The 20,556-nt window shown below is 43.2% G+C and overlaps 1 protein-coding gene across 1 annotated transcript in view; it reads right to left on the reverse strand.

Annotated features, from left to right (window-relative positions):
* DDX46 (DEAD-box helicase 46) overlaps nt 1-20,556 on the reverse strand; it is a 142,453-nt gene that overhangs the window by 111,585 nt on the left and 10,312 nt on the right. The window contains exons 5-8 of the mRNA XM_069969865.1: nt 20,055-20,220; nt 19,815-19,960; nt 17,867-17,980; nt 17,233-17,398 (exon numbers count right to left, since the gene is read on the reverse strand). Coding sequence (XP_069825966.1) covers nt 17,233-17,398; nt 17,867-17,980; nt 19,815-19,960; nt 20,055-20,220 — 592 coding nt within the window. The remainder of the gene's footprint in view (nt 1-17,232; nt 17,399-17,866; nt 17,981-19,814; nt 19,961-20,054; nt 20,221-20,556) is intronic.

Genomic DNA, 20,556 nt, shown 5'->3' on the forward strand with positions numbered 1-20,556 from the left:
AGATCTAGTGACTCCGGATACACCCCCCCCCCCTATTGCCCCGCTATTATTGCCTCCGACACCGAAACAGCCAGTGAGGATGAATGGGGGGATCCTTTGTTCCTCCATTCATCCTCATCATCCAGTGACGTGTCTGGGGGTAGCGTAGCATACGCTGCGTCCCAGACACGTCTTTCCCGCCAGTACCATCCCAATAAGAGATGACGGTATGGCGAGAAATAACTCTGTGAGAGTACCTCTGGGTACACTTACAGATTTAGGGTACGTGCACACTGCGCAATGGCGAAGGATAACCCTTTGTGCATTCCGCAGCTGGCACCCGCCGGCGGACTGATGCAGGCGAGTGTCTCCACCCGTGTCATAGACTCCATGTTATAAACGGGCGGATTCCATCGTCCGTCCAAAGAATGAATTTGTTGGACGGAGAGCGGAATCCGCCAGTGCATAGAATTGAGTCTATGACACGGACGGAGACGCGCGCCCGCATCAGTCCACCGGTGGATGCCAGCTGCGGAATGCACAAAGGGTTATCCTTCTCCATTCCGCAGTGTGCATGTACCCTTAGAGTGTATGAAGGAAAGGACCCCCAAATCCAGCCCCCACAATGCCCCCCACCATCCTCCGAGTTAGTGGTGAGATCATTCGGGAACTGATCTTCCCACTGCTGGATAAAGGTTACCACCTGTACGGAGATAGCTTTTATACCAGCACCCCCTCTTCCGGTCCCTCACTGCCTGAGCTACTGTAGCTTGCGGCACGATACGAAAATATCAGAAGCAGTAATAGAGCCCAAATATTTTGCAGCCATGGAGTGGACCCAGCGCTTCTGGATATGATGGATCCCGGATCGCACCAGAACAACATTTTCCAGGTGACGTCCCCCACACTGGAAAACAGGAGACCCCAGAAGTGCAGAGTGTGGTGTAACAGGGGGATCAGGAAGGACACCATTTTACAGTGTGCCACCTGTCCTGATCACCCCGGCCTCTGCATACTGGATCGCTTCAAGGCGTACCACACGTCATTGGAGTTCTACATTATCTAAATTCTGTCCCTTATTCCTATTTCAGGGGTCACGTTGATCCAGGGATTATTCTGATCGCCATTATGGAGTCGGGAAGGAATTTTTGACCTGTGATGAGGCTACTGTCGTCTGCCTTACGAGGGTTTTTTTGCCTTCTTCTGGATCAACACAGGTTGAATTTGATGGACACCTGTCATTTTCAACCTTATAAACTAATAATTGGCCTAATACCCCCAAATAAATTAGAATTGTCCCTTTTCCCCAGCTAAATAGGTATGGCCGCCATTCCCATTAGAGGATGCCATGATGCAATTACAAAGCCTCTGTGCGGCCAGGACAGTAGAAACCCCCCACAAGTGACCCCATTCTGGAAACTACACCACTTAAGGAATCTAACAAGGGGGGCAGCGGGGATATGGCCCCCTGGTGACTGCCACATTTGGGACGTGAAAATTAAAAAAAAATTGTATTTTTTATTTTCACGGCACATGTTCTATACATGTGCCCGTCACCAGTGGGGTCCATATGCTCACTGTACCCCTCGTTAGATTCCTTATGGGGTGTAATTTCCAGAATGGGGTCACTTGTGGGGGGTTTCTACTGTCCTGGCAGCACAGGAGCTTTGTAATTGCGACATGGCCTCCATCCTCCATTCCAGCCTCTAAATGGCGCTCTGTCCCTTTGGTGGCTTGCCCTTTGCCCATATGGCACATTATGTCCACTTGTGAGGTATGTTCGTACTCAGGGGAAATTACCCTACACGTTTTGCGTTTATTTTCTTTTTTAACCCCTTGTGGAAATGGGAAAAAAAAAATCAAGGCTAGACCAACATTTAGTGTCATTTTTTTTTTTTAATTTTTACTCTAAATCATTGATCTTGTCATGATTTTTTCATTTTCACAAGGGGCTAAAAGATAAAAAGAAAAACACTAAATGTGTAGAACAATTTCCCCCGAGTACGGAAATACCCCACATGTGGACATAAAGCGCCATGCGGGTGCAGGGTAAGCCTCCAAAGGGAAGGAGCGCCATTTGGTTTTTTGAGGCTGGATTTGGCTGGAATGGATTTCGAGGGGCCATGTTGCATTTAAAAGGCCCCTGTGTTGCCAAGACAGTTGAAGCCCCCCACAAGTGACCCCATTATGGAAACTACACCCCTCAAGGAATGTAACAAGGGGTGGAGTGAGCATATAGACCCTACTGGTGACTGGCACAAATGTGGAACAATGTGCCGTGAAAATGAATTACATTTTTTACACTATAATGTTGGTCTAGCCTTGAATTTATCATTTTCACAAGGGGTTAACCCCTTAAGGACAGAGCCAATATCGATTTTTGCGTTTTAGTTTTTTCCTCCTTGTGCTTAAAAGGCCATAGCACTTGCATTTTTCCACCTAGAAACCCACATGAGCCCTTATTTTTTGCGTCACTAATTGTACTTTGCAATGACAGGCTGAATTTTTGCATAAAGTACACTGCAAAACCAGAAAAAAATTCAAAGTGTGGTGAAATTGAAAAAAAAAAAAAGCATTTTGTTTATTTGGGGGAAATGTGTTTTTACGCCATTCGCCCTGGGGTAAAACTGACTTGTTATATATGTTCCGCAAGTCGTTACGATTAAAACGATATGTAACATGTATAACTTATATTGTATCTGATGGCCTGTAAAAAATTTAAACCATTGTCAACAAATATACGTCACTTAAAATCGCTCCATTCCCAGGCTTATAGCGCTTTTATCCTTTGGTCTATGGGGCTGAGTGAGGTGTCATTTTTTGCGCCATGATGTGTTCTTTCTATCGGTACCTTGATTGCGCATATATGACTTTTTGATCGCCTTTTATTAAAATTTTTCTGGATTTGATGCGACCAAAAAAGGGCAATTTTGCACTTTGGGATTTTTTTGCGCTGACGCCGTTTACCGTGCGAGATCAGGAATGTGATTAATTAATAGTTTGGGCGATTACGCACGCGGCGATAAATAAATAAACATGTTTTCTATTTACTTTTATTTATAACCTGGGAAAAGGGGGGTGATTCAGACTTTTATTAGGGGAGGGGGCTTTTTACTATTAACAACACTTTTTTTTTTTACTTTAACACTTATACTAGAAGTCCCCTAGGGGGGCTTCTAGTATAAGTGCTTTGATCTCTCATAGAGATCTCTGCAGCATAGATATGCTGCAGAGATCCATGAGATAGGCACTCGTTTACTTCTGGCTGCTGCAGCCGGAAGTAAACAAGTGCCGAGCCGGGGACGGCGCCATTTTGGAGCGGTCCCGGCCGGCTTCAGAAACGGAGATCACTCCCCCGGGATAACATCCCGGGGGAGCGATCACCGCCACTAGACACCAGGGAACGTCTGAATCCGGTAATCGGATGCAGCTGTCATGTTTGACAGCTGCATCTGATTACTGTATTAGCGGGCACGGCGATCGGACCGTGCCCGCTAATACCTACGGTCCCGGGCTACAAGCGGCACCCAGAACCGCCGCGGTTCAGAGCGGGGTCGCCACGCGGCCCCGCTCTGAACGTCCTTAAAGGCATCAGGGCGTAAATTTACGCCCCATGTCGTTAAGGGGTTAAAAGTGAAAAAAAAAAACAACACAAAATGTGTAGAGCAATTTCCCCCGAGTCCGTAAATACCCCACATGCGGACATAAAGCGCCATGTGGGCGCAGGGCAAGCCTTCAAAGGGAAGGAGCGCCATTTGGATTTTGGAGGTTGGATTTGGCTAGAATGGATGATGAACGCCATGTCGCAATTACAGAGCCCTTGTGCTGCCAAGACAGTGGAAAATCCCCATTCTGGAAACTACACCCCTCAAGGAATCTAACAAGGGGTGCAATGAGGATATGGACCCCTTGATGACGGGCACATTTGTGCCGTGAAAGTGAAAAAATGAAATTTTTCACTTTCACGTCACATTGTTCCACATTTGTGCCCGTCAGCAGTGGGGTCCATATGCTCACTGCATCCCTTGTTAGATTCCTTGAGGGGTGTAGTTTCCAGAATGGGGTCCCTTGTGGGGGGTTTAAAGTGTTTTGGCAGCACGAGGGCTCTGTAAATGCGACGTGGCCCTTGAAATCCGTTCCAGTGAAATCCAGCTTCCAAAAGCCAATTGGCGCTCCTTCCCTTTGGAGGCTCGTCCTGCGAGTGCTTGGCACTTTATGTCAACATGTGGGATATTTCCGTACTCGGGAGAAACTGCGCTACATGTTTTGTGTTTTTTTTTTTCCTTTTATCCCTTTGTGAAAATGAAAAATTGAAGGCTAGAACAACGTTTTAGTGTAAAAAACACTGTCTTTTTTTCACGCCACATTGTTCGGAAAATCTGTTAAGCACCTGTGGGGTCCAAATGCTCACCGCACCCCTTGTTACAATCCTTGAGGGGTGTAGTTTTCTAAATGGTGTCCCTTTAGGGGTGTTTTTTAGGTTTTGGCACCCCAGAACCTCTGCCAACCTGAAGTGGTACAGTCAGAAATGACCAAATATAACGGAGCCATTGAAATTCACTAGGCGCTCCCTTATATCTGAGGCTTGAGGTTGGGGTCAAATAGCGCAATAGGGCCACATATGGGGTATTTCTATAAACTGCAGAAACGGGGCAATCAATATTGGGGTGCATTTCTCTGGTAATAGGTTCATAATTATGAAAAATATTGGATTACAATAAAATCTCTGCACAGAAAATTTAAATTTTTAAATTTCTTACACACTTAGCTTTTATTTGTGACTCCCCTAAAGGGTTAAAAAACTTTCTGGATGTGCTTTTGCAGAGTTTGGGGGGTGCAGTTTCTGAAATGGGGTGCCTTGTGGGGCTTTCTAACACACAGTCCCCTCAAATACACTTTAAACCTGAACAGGTCCCTAAAAATATCTGATTTTGAAATTTTACTGAAAATTTGGAAATTTGCTGCTTATGTTTTACGCTTTCTATTGTCTAAAAAAAAAAAATGAAAGATAGTTTAATAAATGCTGCCAACATAAAGTAGACATGTTGCTAATGCTATTTAATATATAATTTATGTGGTATAACCATTTTCAGTATTAAAGTTGGAAAAATGCTTTTTATCAAAATTTTTCACGCTATTTTGGATTTTTCATAAACATTAGTTATAAGTATCGACTCCAATTTACTAGAAATGTGAAGTACAATATGTCACGAGAAAACAATCTCAGAATCAGCCGGATAGGTAAAAGCATCCTGAAGTTATTAATGAATAAAGTGACACAGGTCATATTCATAAAATTTGCTCCGGTCGTTAAGGCCCTTTCAGGCCCGGTCCTTAACCCCTAGACGACCCTGGACGTAGGGTTATGTCATGGAAGTCTGTCCCCAGACGACCCATGACGTAAACTTACGTCCTGGGTGTTTCTCCCGCTATGAAGCGTGCTCCGGAGTGGAGCGCGCTTCATAGCAGGTGGGGGCCGGCTGCAATCAGCAGCCGGGACCTCACCGGTAATGACACGCTGCAGCGATCGCACTGCTGCGTGTCATTAACCCCTTAAAGGCTGCGACCGCGGCGTTTAAGTGTAAGTGACAGGGGGATTCCCCTGTCACTTACCGATCGGGACCCCCGCAGTGTGACTGCGGGGGTCCCGACTGTTGAAACGGACTGCCGGAGGTCTTTTACCTGTCTCCGTGCGGTCCGATCGGCGATCTGCTACACTGAGCCTGCACAGGCAGGCTCAATGAGCAGAGCGCTGATAACACTGATCAATGCTATGCCTATGGCATAGCATTCATCAGTGTATAAATCAAAGTCAAGAAAAAAGAAACTTGATTCCTCCAGCTCATAAAATTCCACTTTATTAATTCCAAACGTCTAAAAATGATAGCCACTATCATTTTTAGACGTTTGGAATTAATAAAGTGGAATTTTATATGAGCTGGAGGAATCAAGTTTCTTTTTTCTTGTTATTGACACCCCGGAATCCAGGGGCTTCAGTCTCCGTGCTCTATCTTTCTACGTGATCTAGGAGAGCTGGTCTATCGCTGGGAGCTGGCCACAGCCGTTATAAATCAAAGTACTGGATGTAAAAGTCCCCCAAAGGGACTTCAAAAGTGTAAAAAAAAAAAAAAAGTTCAAAACACTATCACACTACCCCAAAACCCCTCCCCCAATAAAAGTCTAAATCACCCCCCTTTCCCATTATATAAATAAAACATATAAAAATAAATAAATAAATAGATAAACATATAATATACCGTAGCGTGCGTAATTGTCCGATCTATTAAAATATAACAAGCGTCATTGTGATCGGTAAACAGCGTACACGAAAAGAGGGGAAAAAGTGCGCAGATTACCGATTTTATGTTACATTATATATTTTAAAAAATCAATAAAAAGTAATCAAAACGTACGATCTTCACATATATGGTATTAATAAAAACTAGAGATCATGGCGGAAAAAATGACACCCCATACAGCCCGTATGTGAAAAAATAAAACAGTTACAAGCGTCATAATAGGCTCATTTTATTAATATTTAATTGCCAAAAAAAAGGATTTCATAAAAAAATACATATATAACATTAGAGAATCTGTGTAACCTGCATATGGTTGTGTTCGGGCTGACCTATAGAATAATAGTGTCATGTCGCTGTTACCATATAGTGCATTACGTAGACACAAGAACCCCCCAAACGTTACCATATTGCATTCTTATTTACGATTTCACCTATTTATATCTTCATAAATAATATATTTGGAATTCCATCATACATGTTATGGTAAAATGAAAGACGCCATTACACAGTACAACTATTCCTGTAAAAAACAAGCACTTACATGGCCTGTAGATAGAAAACAGAGTGCTAGAGCTCTTAGAAGGGGAGGAGGTAAAAACGAAAACACTAAGATCAAAATTTGCGCGGTCCACTGGGTCATTTTGGGCCTGGTCCTCAAAGGGTTAAGGGGGTTAAAGCGTTACTCATGTTTTTTTTTGTTTGCAGAAATCAGTAGTATAAGCGATTTTAAGAAACTCTGTAATAGGTTTCATCAGCCAAAAAAAAAAGCCTCCTTCTGTACTCAAGAAGCAATCTCCCAGCCTCCCCCCCTGACTTATCTGTGCATTATCAGGCAAACACGTCTTCATTACAGAGAAGCCAGTGAAGACTGGCTCTGCTCTCTCCATTGTAAGCCTATGAAGGGGGGAGGGGCTGAGGGAGATGAAGGAGCAGGAAGAGGTGACATGAAGGTCAGCTGTTTGTAGACTGTCTGGGCACCTAAACCGGTAAATTCAGGTGTCAGAAAGGTCAGTGCTTATCTATGAACTTACTGAGAGAAGATTGCAGGGTGTTATGCTTTGCAAGACTGCTCCGTGCTCAGTCACTCCTAACAGCCCCTCCCCTCTCCATAGCCACATAATGGACACAAACCCTGCTTCATCTGATGTGAGGGGGGAGGCTGGGAGATTGCTTTTTCAGTACAGAAGGAAACTCTTTTAGTACACAAAACTTATTACAGAGTTTCTTAAAATCGCTTGTTCTGTTGACATTTAATGTTTTCAGAAAAATGACCCTTAACCCCTTAAGGACAGAGCCTGAAATGGCCTTAATGACAGAGACAAATTTTATGAATATGACCAGTGTCACTTTAGTCATTAATACCTTCGGGATGCTTTTACCTATCCGGCTGATTCTGAGATTGTTTTCTCGTGACATATTGTACTTTACATTTCTGGTAAATTGGAGTCGATACTCATAACAAATCTTTATGAAAAAAACCCAAATAATGTGAAAAAATGTGAAAAAATGCATTTTTCCAACTTTGAAACTTTTTTGCGTATACAGAAAGTGGTTATACCACATAAATTATATATTAAATAGCATTAGCAACATGTCTACTTTATGTTGGCGGCATTTATTAAACTATCTTTCATTTTTTTTACACAATAGGGAGCTTAAAACATTAGCAGCAAATTTCCAAATTTTCAGTAAAATTTCAAAATCAGATATTTTTAGGGACCTGTTCAGGTTTAAAGTGTATTTGAGGGGCCTGTATGTTAGAAAGCCCCACAAAGCATCCCATTTCAGAAACTGCACCCCCCAAACTCTGCAAAAGCACATCCAGAAAGTGTTTTACCCCTTTAGGGGAGTCACAGAAATAAAAGCAAAGTGTGTAAGGAATTTGAAAATTTTAATTTTCTGTGCAGAAATTTTATTGTAATCCAATATTTTTCATAATTATAAACCTATTACCAGAGAAATGCACCCCAATAATTATTGCCCCGTTTCTGCAGTTTATAGAAATACTCCATATGTGGCCCTATTGCGCTATTTGACGCAACCACAAGCCTCAGATATAAGGGAGCGCCTAGTGAATTTCAACGCCTCCGTTATATTTGGTCATTTTTGACTGTACCACTTCAGGTTGGCAGAGGCTCTGGGGTGTCAAAACCTAAAAAACACCCCTAAAGGGACACCATTCAGAAAACTACACCCCTCAAGGAATGTAACAAGGGGTGCGGTGAGCATCTGGACCCCACAGGTGCTTCACAGATTTTCCGAACAATATGGCGTGAAAAAAGAAAAATTTATTTTTTACACTAAAACGTTGTTCTAGCCTTCAATTTTTCATTTTCTTAAAGGGATAAGAGGCAAAAAAAGACAAAAAATGTGTAGCGCAGTTTCTCCCGAGTACAGAAATACCCCACATGTGGCGATAAAGTGCCAAGGGGGCGCAGGACGAGCCTCCAAAGGGAAGGAGCGCCAATTGGCTTTTGGAAGCTGAATTTCACTGAAAAGGATTTCAAGGGCCATGTCGCATTTACAGACCCCTCGTGCTGCCAAGACACTGGAAACCCCCCACAAGTGATTCCATTCTGGAAACTACACCCCTCAAGGAATCTAACAAGGGGGGCAGTGAGCATATGGACCCCACTGGTGACGGGCACAAATGTGGAACAATGTGACGTGAAAGGGAAAAATTTCATTTTTTCACTTTCATGGCACAAATGTGCCCGTCATCAAGGGGTCCATATCCTCTTTTCCCCCCCTGTTAGATTCCTTGAGGGGTGCAGTTTCCAGAATGGGGTCACTTGTGGGGGGTTTCCAGTGTTTTGGCAGCACGAGGGCTCTGTAAATGCGACATGGCGTTCATCATCCATTCTAGCCAAATCCAACCTCCAAAATCCAAATGGCGCTCCTTCCCTTCGGAGGCTTACCCTGCACCCGTATGGTGCTTTATGTCCACATGTGGGGTATTTACGGACTCGGGGGAAATTGCGCTACACATTTTGTTTTTTTTCTCCTCTTTTAACCCCTTGTGAAAATGATATATTCAAGGCTAAACCAACATTATAGTGTAAAAAATGTAATATTTCATTTTCACGCCACATTGTTCCACATTTGTGTCCGTCACCAGTGGGGTCCATATGCTCACTACACCCCTTGTTACATTCCTTGAGGGGTGCAGTTTCCATAATGGGGTCACTTGTGGGGGGTTTCAACTGTCTTGGCAACACAGGGGCCTTTTGAATGCAACATGGCCCCTCGAAATCCATTCCATCCAAATCCAGCCTTCAAAAACCAAATGGCGCTTCTTCCCTTCGGAGGCTTACCCTGCACCCGCATGGCGCTTTATGTCCACATGTGGGGTATTTCCGTACTCAGGGGAAATTGCTCTACACATTAAATGTTTTTTTTTATCTTTTAACCCCTTGTGAAAATGAAAAAACATGACAAGATTAATAATTTAGAGTAAAAATTTTACAAAAATTACACTAAATGTTGGTCTAGCCTTGATTTTTTTCCATTTCCACAAGGGGTTAAAAAAGAAAATGAACACAAAACGTGTAGGGTAGTGTCCCCTGAGTACGAAAATACCCCACATGTGGGCATAATGTGCCATATGGGCACAGGGCAAGTCACCAAAGGGACAGAGCGCCATTTAGAGGCTGGAATGGAGGATGGAGGCCATGTCGCAATTAAAAAGCTCCTGTGCTGCCAGGACAGTAGAAACCCCCGACAAGTGACCCCATTCTGGAAACTACACCCCATAAGGAATCTAACAAGGGGTGCAGTGAGCATATGGACCCCCCTGGTGACGGGCACTTACGTAGAACATGTGCCGAGAAAATAAAAAATACAATTTTTTTCACTTTCACGTCCCAAATGTGGCCGTCACCAGGGGGCCATATCCCTGCTGCCCCCCTTCTTAGATTCCTTATGGGGTGTAGTTTCCAGAATGGGGTCACTTGTGGGGGGTTTCTACTGTCCTGGCCGCACAGAGGCTTTGTAATTGCATCATGGCATCCTCTAATGGGAATGGCGGCCATACCTACTTAGCTGGGGAAAAGGGACAATTCTAATTTATTTGGGGGTATTAGGCCAATTATTAGTTTATAAGGTTGAAAATGACAGGTGTCCATCAAACTCAACCTGTGTTGATCCAGAGGAAGGCAAAAAATCCTCGTGAGGCAGACGACAGTAGCCTCATCACAGGGGAAAAATTCCTTCCCGACTCCATAATGGCGATCAGAATAATCCCTGGATCAACGTGACCCCTGAAATAGGAATAAGGGACAGAATTTAGATAATGTAGAACCCCAGTGACGTGTGGTGCGCCTGGAAGCGATCCAGTATGCAGAGGCCAGGGCGATCAGGACAGGTGTCACACTGGAAAATGGTGTCCTTCCTGATCCCCCTGTTACCCCACACTCTGCACTTCTTCTGGGGTCTCCTGTTCTCCAGTGTGGGGGACGTCACCTGGAAAATGTTGTCCTGGTGCGATACGGGGTCCTTCATATCCAGAAGCGCTGGGTCCGCTCCATGGCTGCTAAATATTAGGGCGCTATTACTATTTCTGATATGTTCGGATCGTGCCGCAAGCTACAGGGCAGCGAGGGACCGGAAGAGGGGGTGCTGGTATAAAAGTTATCCCCGTACAGGTGGTGACCTTTATCCAGCAGTGGGAAGATCAGTTCCCGGACGATCTTCCCACTAACTCCGAGGATGGGGAGGGGGGAGGGGGCATCTGGGGGCTGGATTCGGGTGTCCCTTCCTACATACACTCTAAGGGTACATGCACACTGCGGAATCGCGACAGATAACCCTTCGTGCATTCCACAGCTGGCACCCGCCGGCGGACTGATGCAGGCGCACGTCTCCGTCCGTGTCATAGACTCCATTCTATGCACGGGCGGATTCCGCTCTCCGTCCAACGTGTTCATTCTTTGGATGGACGACGGATTCCGCCCGTGCATAGATTGGAGTCTATGACACGGGTAGAGACATGCGCCCGCATTAGTCCGCCGGCGGGTGCCAGCTGCGGAATGCACGAAGGGTTATCCTTCGCCATTCCGCAGTTTGCACGTACCCTAAATCTGTAAGTGTACCCTGAGGTACGCTCACACAGTTTGTAGAATTTCACACCATACCGTGATCTCTTATTGGGACGGTACTGGCGGAAAAGACGTGTCTGGGGGGCAGCGTACGCTACGCTACCCCCAGACATGTCACTGGATGATGAGGATGAATGGAGGAAAGAAGGATCCCCCCCATTCATCCTCACTGGCTGTTTCGGTGTCGGAGGTAATAATAACGTATCCCTCTGACGCCGAAAACACCCTGGGGGCCATCTTTATACGGGGATTGGTATATGGGGTATGTAGTGGTGTAGTGTCAAACTTTATTCAATGTAGTGTGGTGTAATGTAGTGTTTTTTACGTGATTTTTTACAGTAAGTATAAAAAAAAAAACCTACGCCAACAAAGGAGTTGCTGATAAATGGCGCACTTATGTGCGGCACTTATAAGCAGACCGTGGCAGTAGGATATAGAAAAAAAACACCCTACGCCAAAAAGGAGGAGTTGCTGATTAGCAGCGCACTTTCGTGCGATGCTGATCAACACTCAGCGGCGATAGGGTGCGGAAAATAGAAAAAAAAAAATTTGGAAAAAAAAACCCCCCTTTTTCTACATTCTGAATATCCCTGTAGCTGCTGATAAGTGTATTACACATATCAGCCGCTAGGGGGCAGCAGAGCGCAAAATCCGGAAAATGACGAGGCTGGAGCCGAAAATAGCCGAAAGAAGACGACGGGGACCGCCGGAAAGACCCGAAGACCGAACGGAATGACGGAGGACGCCGCGAACCCGGAAGACGCCGATCAGGAGCCCGGGACAGGTGAGTAATGTACAAATACCTGCTCTGGACCCCTCGGCTACCTAGCTGAGGGGTCCAGGGCAGGTATTTACTATTTTGTGGGACTCTGATCGCCGTGCCACCGGCCCGATCGCCGTGAACGGCCGGCCGGCCGTTCACGGCGATCGGGCCGGTGGCACGGCGATCACCATTACTTTTTACAGTAATGGCGGTCGGTGCCGTCCTCGGACAGCACCGACCGCCATTTTTTTCCGGGTCATCGGGTCACCGATGACCCGGAAAGGTTCCGATCGCCGCTATTGGCTGATCTGAATTGATCAGCCTATAGCGGCGATCGTAAGCACGGGGGGTGTTAACCACCCCCCGTGCCGTGAAGCTATGATGGCCTGCTATGATTTATAGCAGGCCATCTTCCCCGACCGCTGTGTGTGAACACGCAGCGATCGGGGAAACATCGGGCGTACCCATACGCCCGTTTGCGTTAAAGCCCAGGCAACGGGGGCGTATGGGTACGCCCGATGTCGTTAAGGGGTTAAATGACAGTTACGCTTTAACTTTTAATGTTACATCATTGTATTCTAACATAGAACACAGTTTGGAACTGGAAGCTTTATACTTTGCTCTGAGGGATAGTAAAAAAAAAATAAAAATAAAATAATCCACGAGCCTCAGAGTGTTTAGTACAAAGTATGAGATTTCTTCTCAACCATAAATTTTCAGTTTTAATGACCAAGGGGGGCTAGGGCTGCACCCATGCTAATTTGTTCATGGCGAGGTTCAAGTCCCTATATAAAGAACAGTCCCCCTAGTCAGCTGAACACATCATCTATTACAAACGGTACATAGACAATTTGTTTATTATTTGGTGAGGGGCCCAGAATACCATGGATCTTTTTATTCAGTACCTAAAAGAAAAAGGTCGAGCCGCTTTCAGATTCTAGTGGTGGCTTGTTGTGCAGCCCACAACTGGAGGTTAAAGTGTAACTGTCGTTATAACTTTCAAAATCTAAAATCAGTAGATGTGATAAAGCAAGTTTGCAATTAACATTTTTTTTTTTTTTTTAGTTACCATGGAAAACACAGCAGAGGAAGTCCAGTGTTTCCCAGGCCATATGAGCGCTAAAAAAAAAAAAAAAAAAAAAAAAAAAAGTCTAAAAAAATCTGTAACTGCAGTATAACAATTATAATGAAGCCTATAAAACTTCCGGACGGAAGTTTCCAAGGCTCCCATTATAATTCCTTAGACTGCTTTCAGGAATACCGTAAAGCTGAGATGAAGGGGCAGAGCGGTCAACAGGGGTCTCAGCACCCAGACCCCCACCAATACACACTTCTGACATGTCGCTATGACAAGTCAGATGTTTTTACAAATTATAGTTAGTTATCATTATTTGTAGTAGTAATCGTTTGCCTTAAGGATGATTACACCATACTAAGTAATGCTAATCATTTATATGTGAAGTACAGATAAGAGAGGGCATTAGCTGTGTGTTTATCATTGTGTTTACATCTATTATGTATTTCAATGTGTTTACTTTTTGTATAAAGGATGTGGGACAATGTCACTTGTCTTCAAGTGTTGTATACTATATTTAAAGGAGTTTACAACCTTGTTGTTTATGCTTGAGAAAGGCGAGCACTAAAGAGCTGAAACCCGTTTAAACCCTTTAAAATAAATTACTACGTTTTTGTAAATTATTGTGCCCCAGTTGTTCTGTTGCCAAAGAGACGCTAGTTGGTTTTATTTTTTACATCCAACCCATACACTTGTGCTTGTGAATTTATGAAGAAACTCTCTTAGCTGGCTCGGACTATTCCGGCTTCATTGTCTCCTACACCTTGGTGTTCCGTTAGTGAGCCTCCTGCAAGCCATGGTGTGAATACTGCCCTAAGCCTTTATTAGAGTTGTGCTTATTCACCTGCACAACCCACCCAAGTGAGTGTGCGATCCCTAGCCTGGAAAGCGCTAGGAGGTTGTCTTCATTCTCTAAAATAGTACACCAGAAGGGGTTAGGGCCCTATTCCACAGTAACGAAAATCGGCCCCATTCGGCAGATTATCGCTTGGTGGAATAGAGAGAACGATCAGCCGATGATCATGTCATCGGCTGATCGTTCATTTAGGGCCAGACGTAAAATAATCGTTCCCCCACCGTGCATCGCTAAGGTTGAATATCGGTGCGCGGCGGGCGACCGACGATTTGAGAAGCAGCAGCATATATTACCCGTCAGGTCTTCTCCGCTCTGTCTTACTCCCCGGGTCCCGTGCGCTCTAGCTCCAGAATGGCCTGTCAGCTGACCGCTGGGACCGCTGCGGGACCTGACAGGTAATGTATTGCTGCAAGGACATCGGTAACTATGTCCCTACAGCCCTCGCTCAACGATCATCGGCCCATGGAATAGGCCCAGTAAACCAGCAGCGATCTAGCAGATCGGAGCTCGTTTACATCGTTGATCGGGCCCTCCTCGGCCCGTAAAATAGGACCCTTACTCACTTTTTTAGCTAAACTAAGAAGTGAGAGTTGGACACAACTGTGCCGAGATGGAATCTAGGGGAGGTAAGAAAAACCCCTTTATTAGCCATGTGCTTTATGTACTGAAATATATTGTTATTTCTTTATATTATTTTGTTGCAGTGGAGAGAAATAAAAAAAATTCTAAATAATAGTAATTGTAATATATATTAGTGTGTTTTTCTCACCTGGTATCACATAGCAACAGAAATAAGGTAGCAAGGGACAAGAGCTGATTAATCCCTTTGTTTTGTCTTCAAGCAAGACTAGCATTGTTCTATTAGGCTACATTACCTGTTAGGCACCACTTTAACCCCTTGCCTCCGCAGCCTGTTTTGGCCTTAATGACCAGGGCCTATTTTTCAAATCTGACCTGTCTCTCTTTATGTAGTGGTAACTCTGTGATGCTTTTAACTATTGCGGTTATTCTGAGACTGTTTTTTCGTGACATATTCCTCTTTATTTTAGTGGTATACTTTGGTTGATACACTCAGTAGTTTTTTGTAAAAAACACAACATTTGCGCAAAAATTTGAAAAATGTATGTTTCTGTATATTCAAAACTCTCTTTTCATAAGAAAGATAGTCATGCCACATGAACTAATTACTACTGCAACATCTACCACATGTCTGCTTTATGGTGACTGTTGCAGTGATTGTTCAAATTTTCAGGAAAATTTCAAATTCTGATTTAATTAGGGACCAGTTCAGTTCTGAAGTGGATTTGTGGGGCCTGTATGGTAGTTACCCCCATAAATCTCTCTACTATAAAATCTGCAAGTATTCAAAGTAACATTTCATAAGTGTATTAACCCTTTAGGTGTTTCACAGAAATTTAAGCAAGTTGGAGGGGAAATTTAACATTTTCATTTTTTTTGGCAGATATTCCATTTTAATCCATTTTTTCCTCTTACACAGCAAATACTAACCGAGAAATATCACTCACTATTTATTCCACATATTCCAATGTTTGTAGAAATCCCCCATATGTGGCCGCAGTGCGTCACCTGACTCAACCACAGGCCGCAGACATGACCTGGGGAATTTTTTTTTTTTTTTTAGCCATTATACCATGTCACAGAGGACTTGCGGTGCCAAAATATTTGTGTAAGACAAGTTGACATTTCCATTGGTACCATTCTGGGGGACATGTGACACCCTGATCATTTCTTAATTATTTTTTTATGAGGTGGTATGAATAAAAAACACAATTTTGCAGCAATTTTTCATTATTTTTTGTACGCCCTTTACTATACGTCACATATGACATGTTATTATTCATCAGGTCGGTACGATTACAGTGATATCCATGTTATATAGCTTTTGTTATAGTTTATGGCATTTATACTATAATTACTGTTTGTGTCTTGCATATTGTAAGAGTGGTAATATTTTAATTTTTTCACCAATGGAGTTATGTGAGGGCTTTTTTTTTGCGGCATAAGCTGACGTTTTTCGTGGTACACCTTTTGGGTACATGTGACTTTTTGATAGATTTTTCCTTAATTTTTTAGGGGGCGGGATTAACAATAAATTGTCGTTAATCGGGTGGAATAATTAATGTAATGGGTTAATAGACGGGGTCATTGCGGACGCGGCGATACCAAATATGTGTTATCTTATTCATAGGGGATCATTTATAAAGGGGGATGGGAAATGTGTGTATTTATTATATATATATATATATATATATATATATATATATATATATATATATATATATATAATTTATTATTTATTTAATTTATTTATTTATTGTAATTAATGATTTCTTTAATTATTTATGTATGTATGTATGTATGTATGTATGTATGTATGTATGTATGTATGTGTTTGGTGTTTTTTTTTTTTTTTACTTTCACTTTTTCACATCTATAATGCATTCAGCACATGATCAGTGCTGTAATGCATTATATATTGAATCTGTCAGTGTTACACTGACAGATCATACAAATGATCAGGTCCCTGCCTCAGTGCAGGGGCTTGATCATTAGAAATCATAGCAGCCCAGACGCACTGGAAAGCGTCTGTGTTGCTATGGATACGCTCGCGCGGCTCCGGGGGGAGAGATTGCAGAGTGAGCCGGGGGAGGGGGCGGCTGCTGCCTCCCCCCCCAGGCACTCGATCGGCAGGAGGGGCCAGCTGAGGATGGGGAAACATGGGGAGGGGGCGGCCACACGGGGGGGGCTCGACAGCAGAGAAGGGGAGCCTGGGGGGAGCACAGCAGCATGTGCCGCAGCCTCCTCCCAGGCACCCGATCGGCAGGGGGAGCATATCTCCCCATAGACGCTGCGGTCGCACGGACCGCGGCGTCTATGGGAATAACTGCTTGGGGGAAGCGCGGCTCCTCTCTGGGCAGTGGCAGCAGGAGGAGGTTGTGTGACACAGCCTCCTCCTGCTGCTCAATCTCAACTAGGGACAGAGGGGGGAGGCAGGAAAAGCATGACGTCCAGGGACGTCATGATGCGTTCTGGCACTGCTTTTCATGACGTCCCTGGACGTCATATTGGGGGAAGGGGTTAAGTATCAGCTGCATCTTTACTTTATAAGGGGTCTTTTATAAAATCACAAAAATATCAGTTACCTTCTGGAGTCATTTTAGCCAACTCTGGAACTTCTACATAAAAATTTTTCCTGTAGGGTTCATATTCAATCTTCCCATGATCCACGGGCTCAAGTAGTTTGCGCTGCTTTGTTTGGAATCCAGTCAGTGCAGTCTGGAGATCGACCTCCTCCTCTTCTGAAGAATACTGTAGTAGTAAAAATTGTTACTTTGTTTGTTAAACCTCTTGCCCATAGTTCTGTTAATTTAATTAGTTTTAATAGGCCACAAGGTAAAAGTGGATCACCAATGACCATATCTCCAAAACCTAGTTTCTGACACATGGTCATGGCTCACCATCTTGTGCCCCATGCAAAGATTCAGAGGATTCTGTAATTACAGTTTATGTCCTACTGTCACTCATAATATAGAATAAGTGACATGCTTCTATAACCTGCAGATTTTATATTTGGTCCCCCCAGATAGTGTTCCATACACACATTGGCAAGACAAACCTTTATTCCCATTAAATCCTGATCCTAATTTTTGTCAACAATGTTTATACAGGGTTAGATGCATTCAAATAAGCAACCCAATGCTCACACACTGATGTATGCATAAAAAAAATGGCTGATTAGTTTTCACGGAATTAGTACAGGGAGCAAACAGATATTACCTCCATAGCATCTTGGTCATTCTCCATAAGTTCCCCTTTCTTCTTTGAGGTCTCTGCAGCAACCTTTTTAGTTGTCACCACAGTAACTACTTTTGTTACTGTAGGTCCAGTTTTCTGTGATAAAAAAAAAAAGAAAAAAAGTTATTGTACAAAACAATGTAAAATTTTAATTTAAACATTTATCTCCATTACACTATTTTGCAATCCCCCCTCCATATCTAAAAAGCTACCAGTCTTTGATAACTGCCTATAACTAAATCCTGTATTTAAAGGTCACTTACCATTTTAGTTTATTTTAATGTATAGTTCTGTTGACTGGCAGCAGTAAGGGGTGACATAGGCCTGTTGCTTGCTGCCACCAGTGTTTGTGTTGGGAACTTCAGGGCTATATAAGTCCTGCAGTCCCTGATGCCCCGGTCAGGCACTGCCAAACAGTGCTATGCAAAGCATGGTTCCATTCCCCCTGTACACCACTCATTGCGCTAGAAGAAGAGTAAGCAGTCACCACTTGCTGTACAGAGGCTACCGCTTAACCAATCAGTGTGCTGAGCGGGACTTCCACCCGAGACCCCGAAGCAAGCCGGATAGCGGAACAGGTCATTTATATGCTCCAGCCGATGGGGGTTAACAGGGCTGTCTCCTGACCTACTCGCAGCGGTATGTCCATCTTACTACATGAATAACTTCCCATAGACATTACAATTTCACTGCATATTCTCAGCGAGAAATCTGCGGCGGACCCGCCCTGTGTGTTTGCTGCCTTAATTCTGCCAGTCAACAGAAATATATGTACATTATATAATTTTTTTTTTTTTATATATAATATATATATATATATATATATTTATATATATATATATATATATATATATATATATATATATATATATATATATATATATATATACCAACAAAACACAGCAATCGCTGAACTCACTAAAGAGTCTCCACTGATGCATTGACCCCTATAAATTTAAATATGCAAAAGAAGGGTCCGTGGAGTCTCAGTTACGAGTCTCAAAACACGGGAATAGCCAGATATCCCTCCAGGGGAGGGAAGCCTATTGCCAAGGGGGTACCTCCCAGTGGGGAGATCACCAAACCACCCTGATACGTAGCCCCTTAAGTCCCACTCGGTTTGCGAGTATTGGAACATATTTATAGGGGGCAATGCATCAGTGGAGACTCTTTAGTGAGTACTCCATCTGATTTTTTTTTTGTCGCTGGTCTCCCTGAGTTCAGCGATTGCTGTGTTTTGTTGGTCTATTTTTCATTGCCCCTGTTAGGCAGAATCCTACTCCACACTGACGAGGGGCAACTACCCCAAAACGATCGTCTGTGGATGGATGCCTGCCTTGGTAAACCCTTGTCATGTCGCAATACTCGCCACAGAGTTAGACTTTGACGTATAAGGGACCACCCTGGTATTTCCCTATTTATGTTCCAATACTCGCAACCGAGTGGGACTTAAGGGGCTACGTATCAGGGTGGTTTGGTGATCTCCCCACTGGGAGGTACCCCCTTGGCAATAGGCTTCCCTCCCCTGGAGGGATATCTGGCTATTCCCGTGTTTTGAGACTCGTAACTGAGACTCCACGGACCCTTCTTTTGCACACACATATATTATATATATATATATATATATATATATATATATATATATATATATATATATATATATATATATGTGTGTGTATATAATATAATGTGTCTCATTCGTCTCCAAAATACTCAGTTACAGATACTGTTACAAATCTGCCATCTTTCCTGTAGTTTTAACATGTTATTTTAATGGAAGAATAAAAGCATGCTGAACTTTGTGTGTTCTTGGCTTTCATACATCTACAAAATGTTCAAAAAATACTTTGCACCCAATGTATTATTAGGCAGTTGTAAGACACTATACGCTGACTTTTTATAAATACTCATAGGAATCATCAATGCCAACCTTCTCACTTCCACCTTTCACACTGCCCATATTAAACTTCTTTACTTCTTCTTTGACCTCTTCCATGTAAGCATCCAAAGGATCTAACTCCTCATCCTCCTCTTCCTGGCTTTCCTTTTCTCCTTCAGTTGGTTCATCTTCATCATCTGGAAAATTAAAAAAAAAAAAGAAACCTCAAAATATTCTAAACAAACACAAACATTCCTCAAAAAAGGAAAGATTAGAAACAATGGAACCGACCATCATCATCTTCTAAACTCCATTTCTTTCCTTGTCGCATTTCTTCTGCTTCTTTTCTTAATTCTCCAATACTTTCCACAACTCTCTTGCGCTGCTCTTCTCGCCATTTTTCTACTCTCTCTTTACGTTTCCTCATTTCCTCTTCAAGCTTATTCTGGTCAAAGTTCTGAACACATAAAAGAACAACCTTATAATTTACACCCCTTGTTAATATCTGTGCAGGTTTACAGAAAACCCAACTCAATTATCAATGCTGTCATACTTAAGCTGTGAAAAGGATAAGATATTGACCACTGCAGAAGATGGATGCTGAGGATCTACTTTTAATCATCTATATAGCAGGGCTTTCAGGTAAATTCCTGTTAACCCTTCGTAGATTCTAGACTATGAGTGGTCTAAGAAGCACTAATATAACTGTATATCTAGCCTTGGCCTAACAGCAGGTATCACATTTTGCATCTAAATTTAACACAAGTAAAAACAAAAGAATGATAGTTATAGT

This window comes from Dendropsophus ebraccatus, chromosome 1 (assembly GCF_027789765.1).
Source record: "Dendropsophus ebraccatus isolate aDenEbr1 chromosome 1, aDenEbr1.pat, whole genome shotgun sequence".
NCBI lineage: Eukaryota > Metazoa > Chordata > Amphibia > Anura > Hylidae > Dendropsophus > Dendropsophus ebraccatus.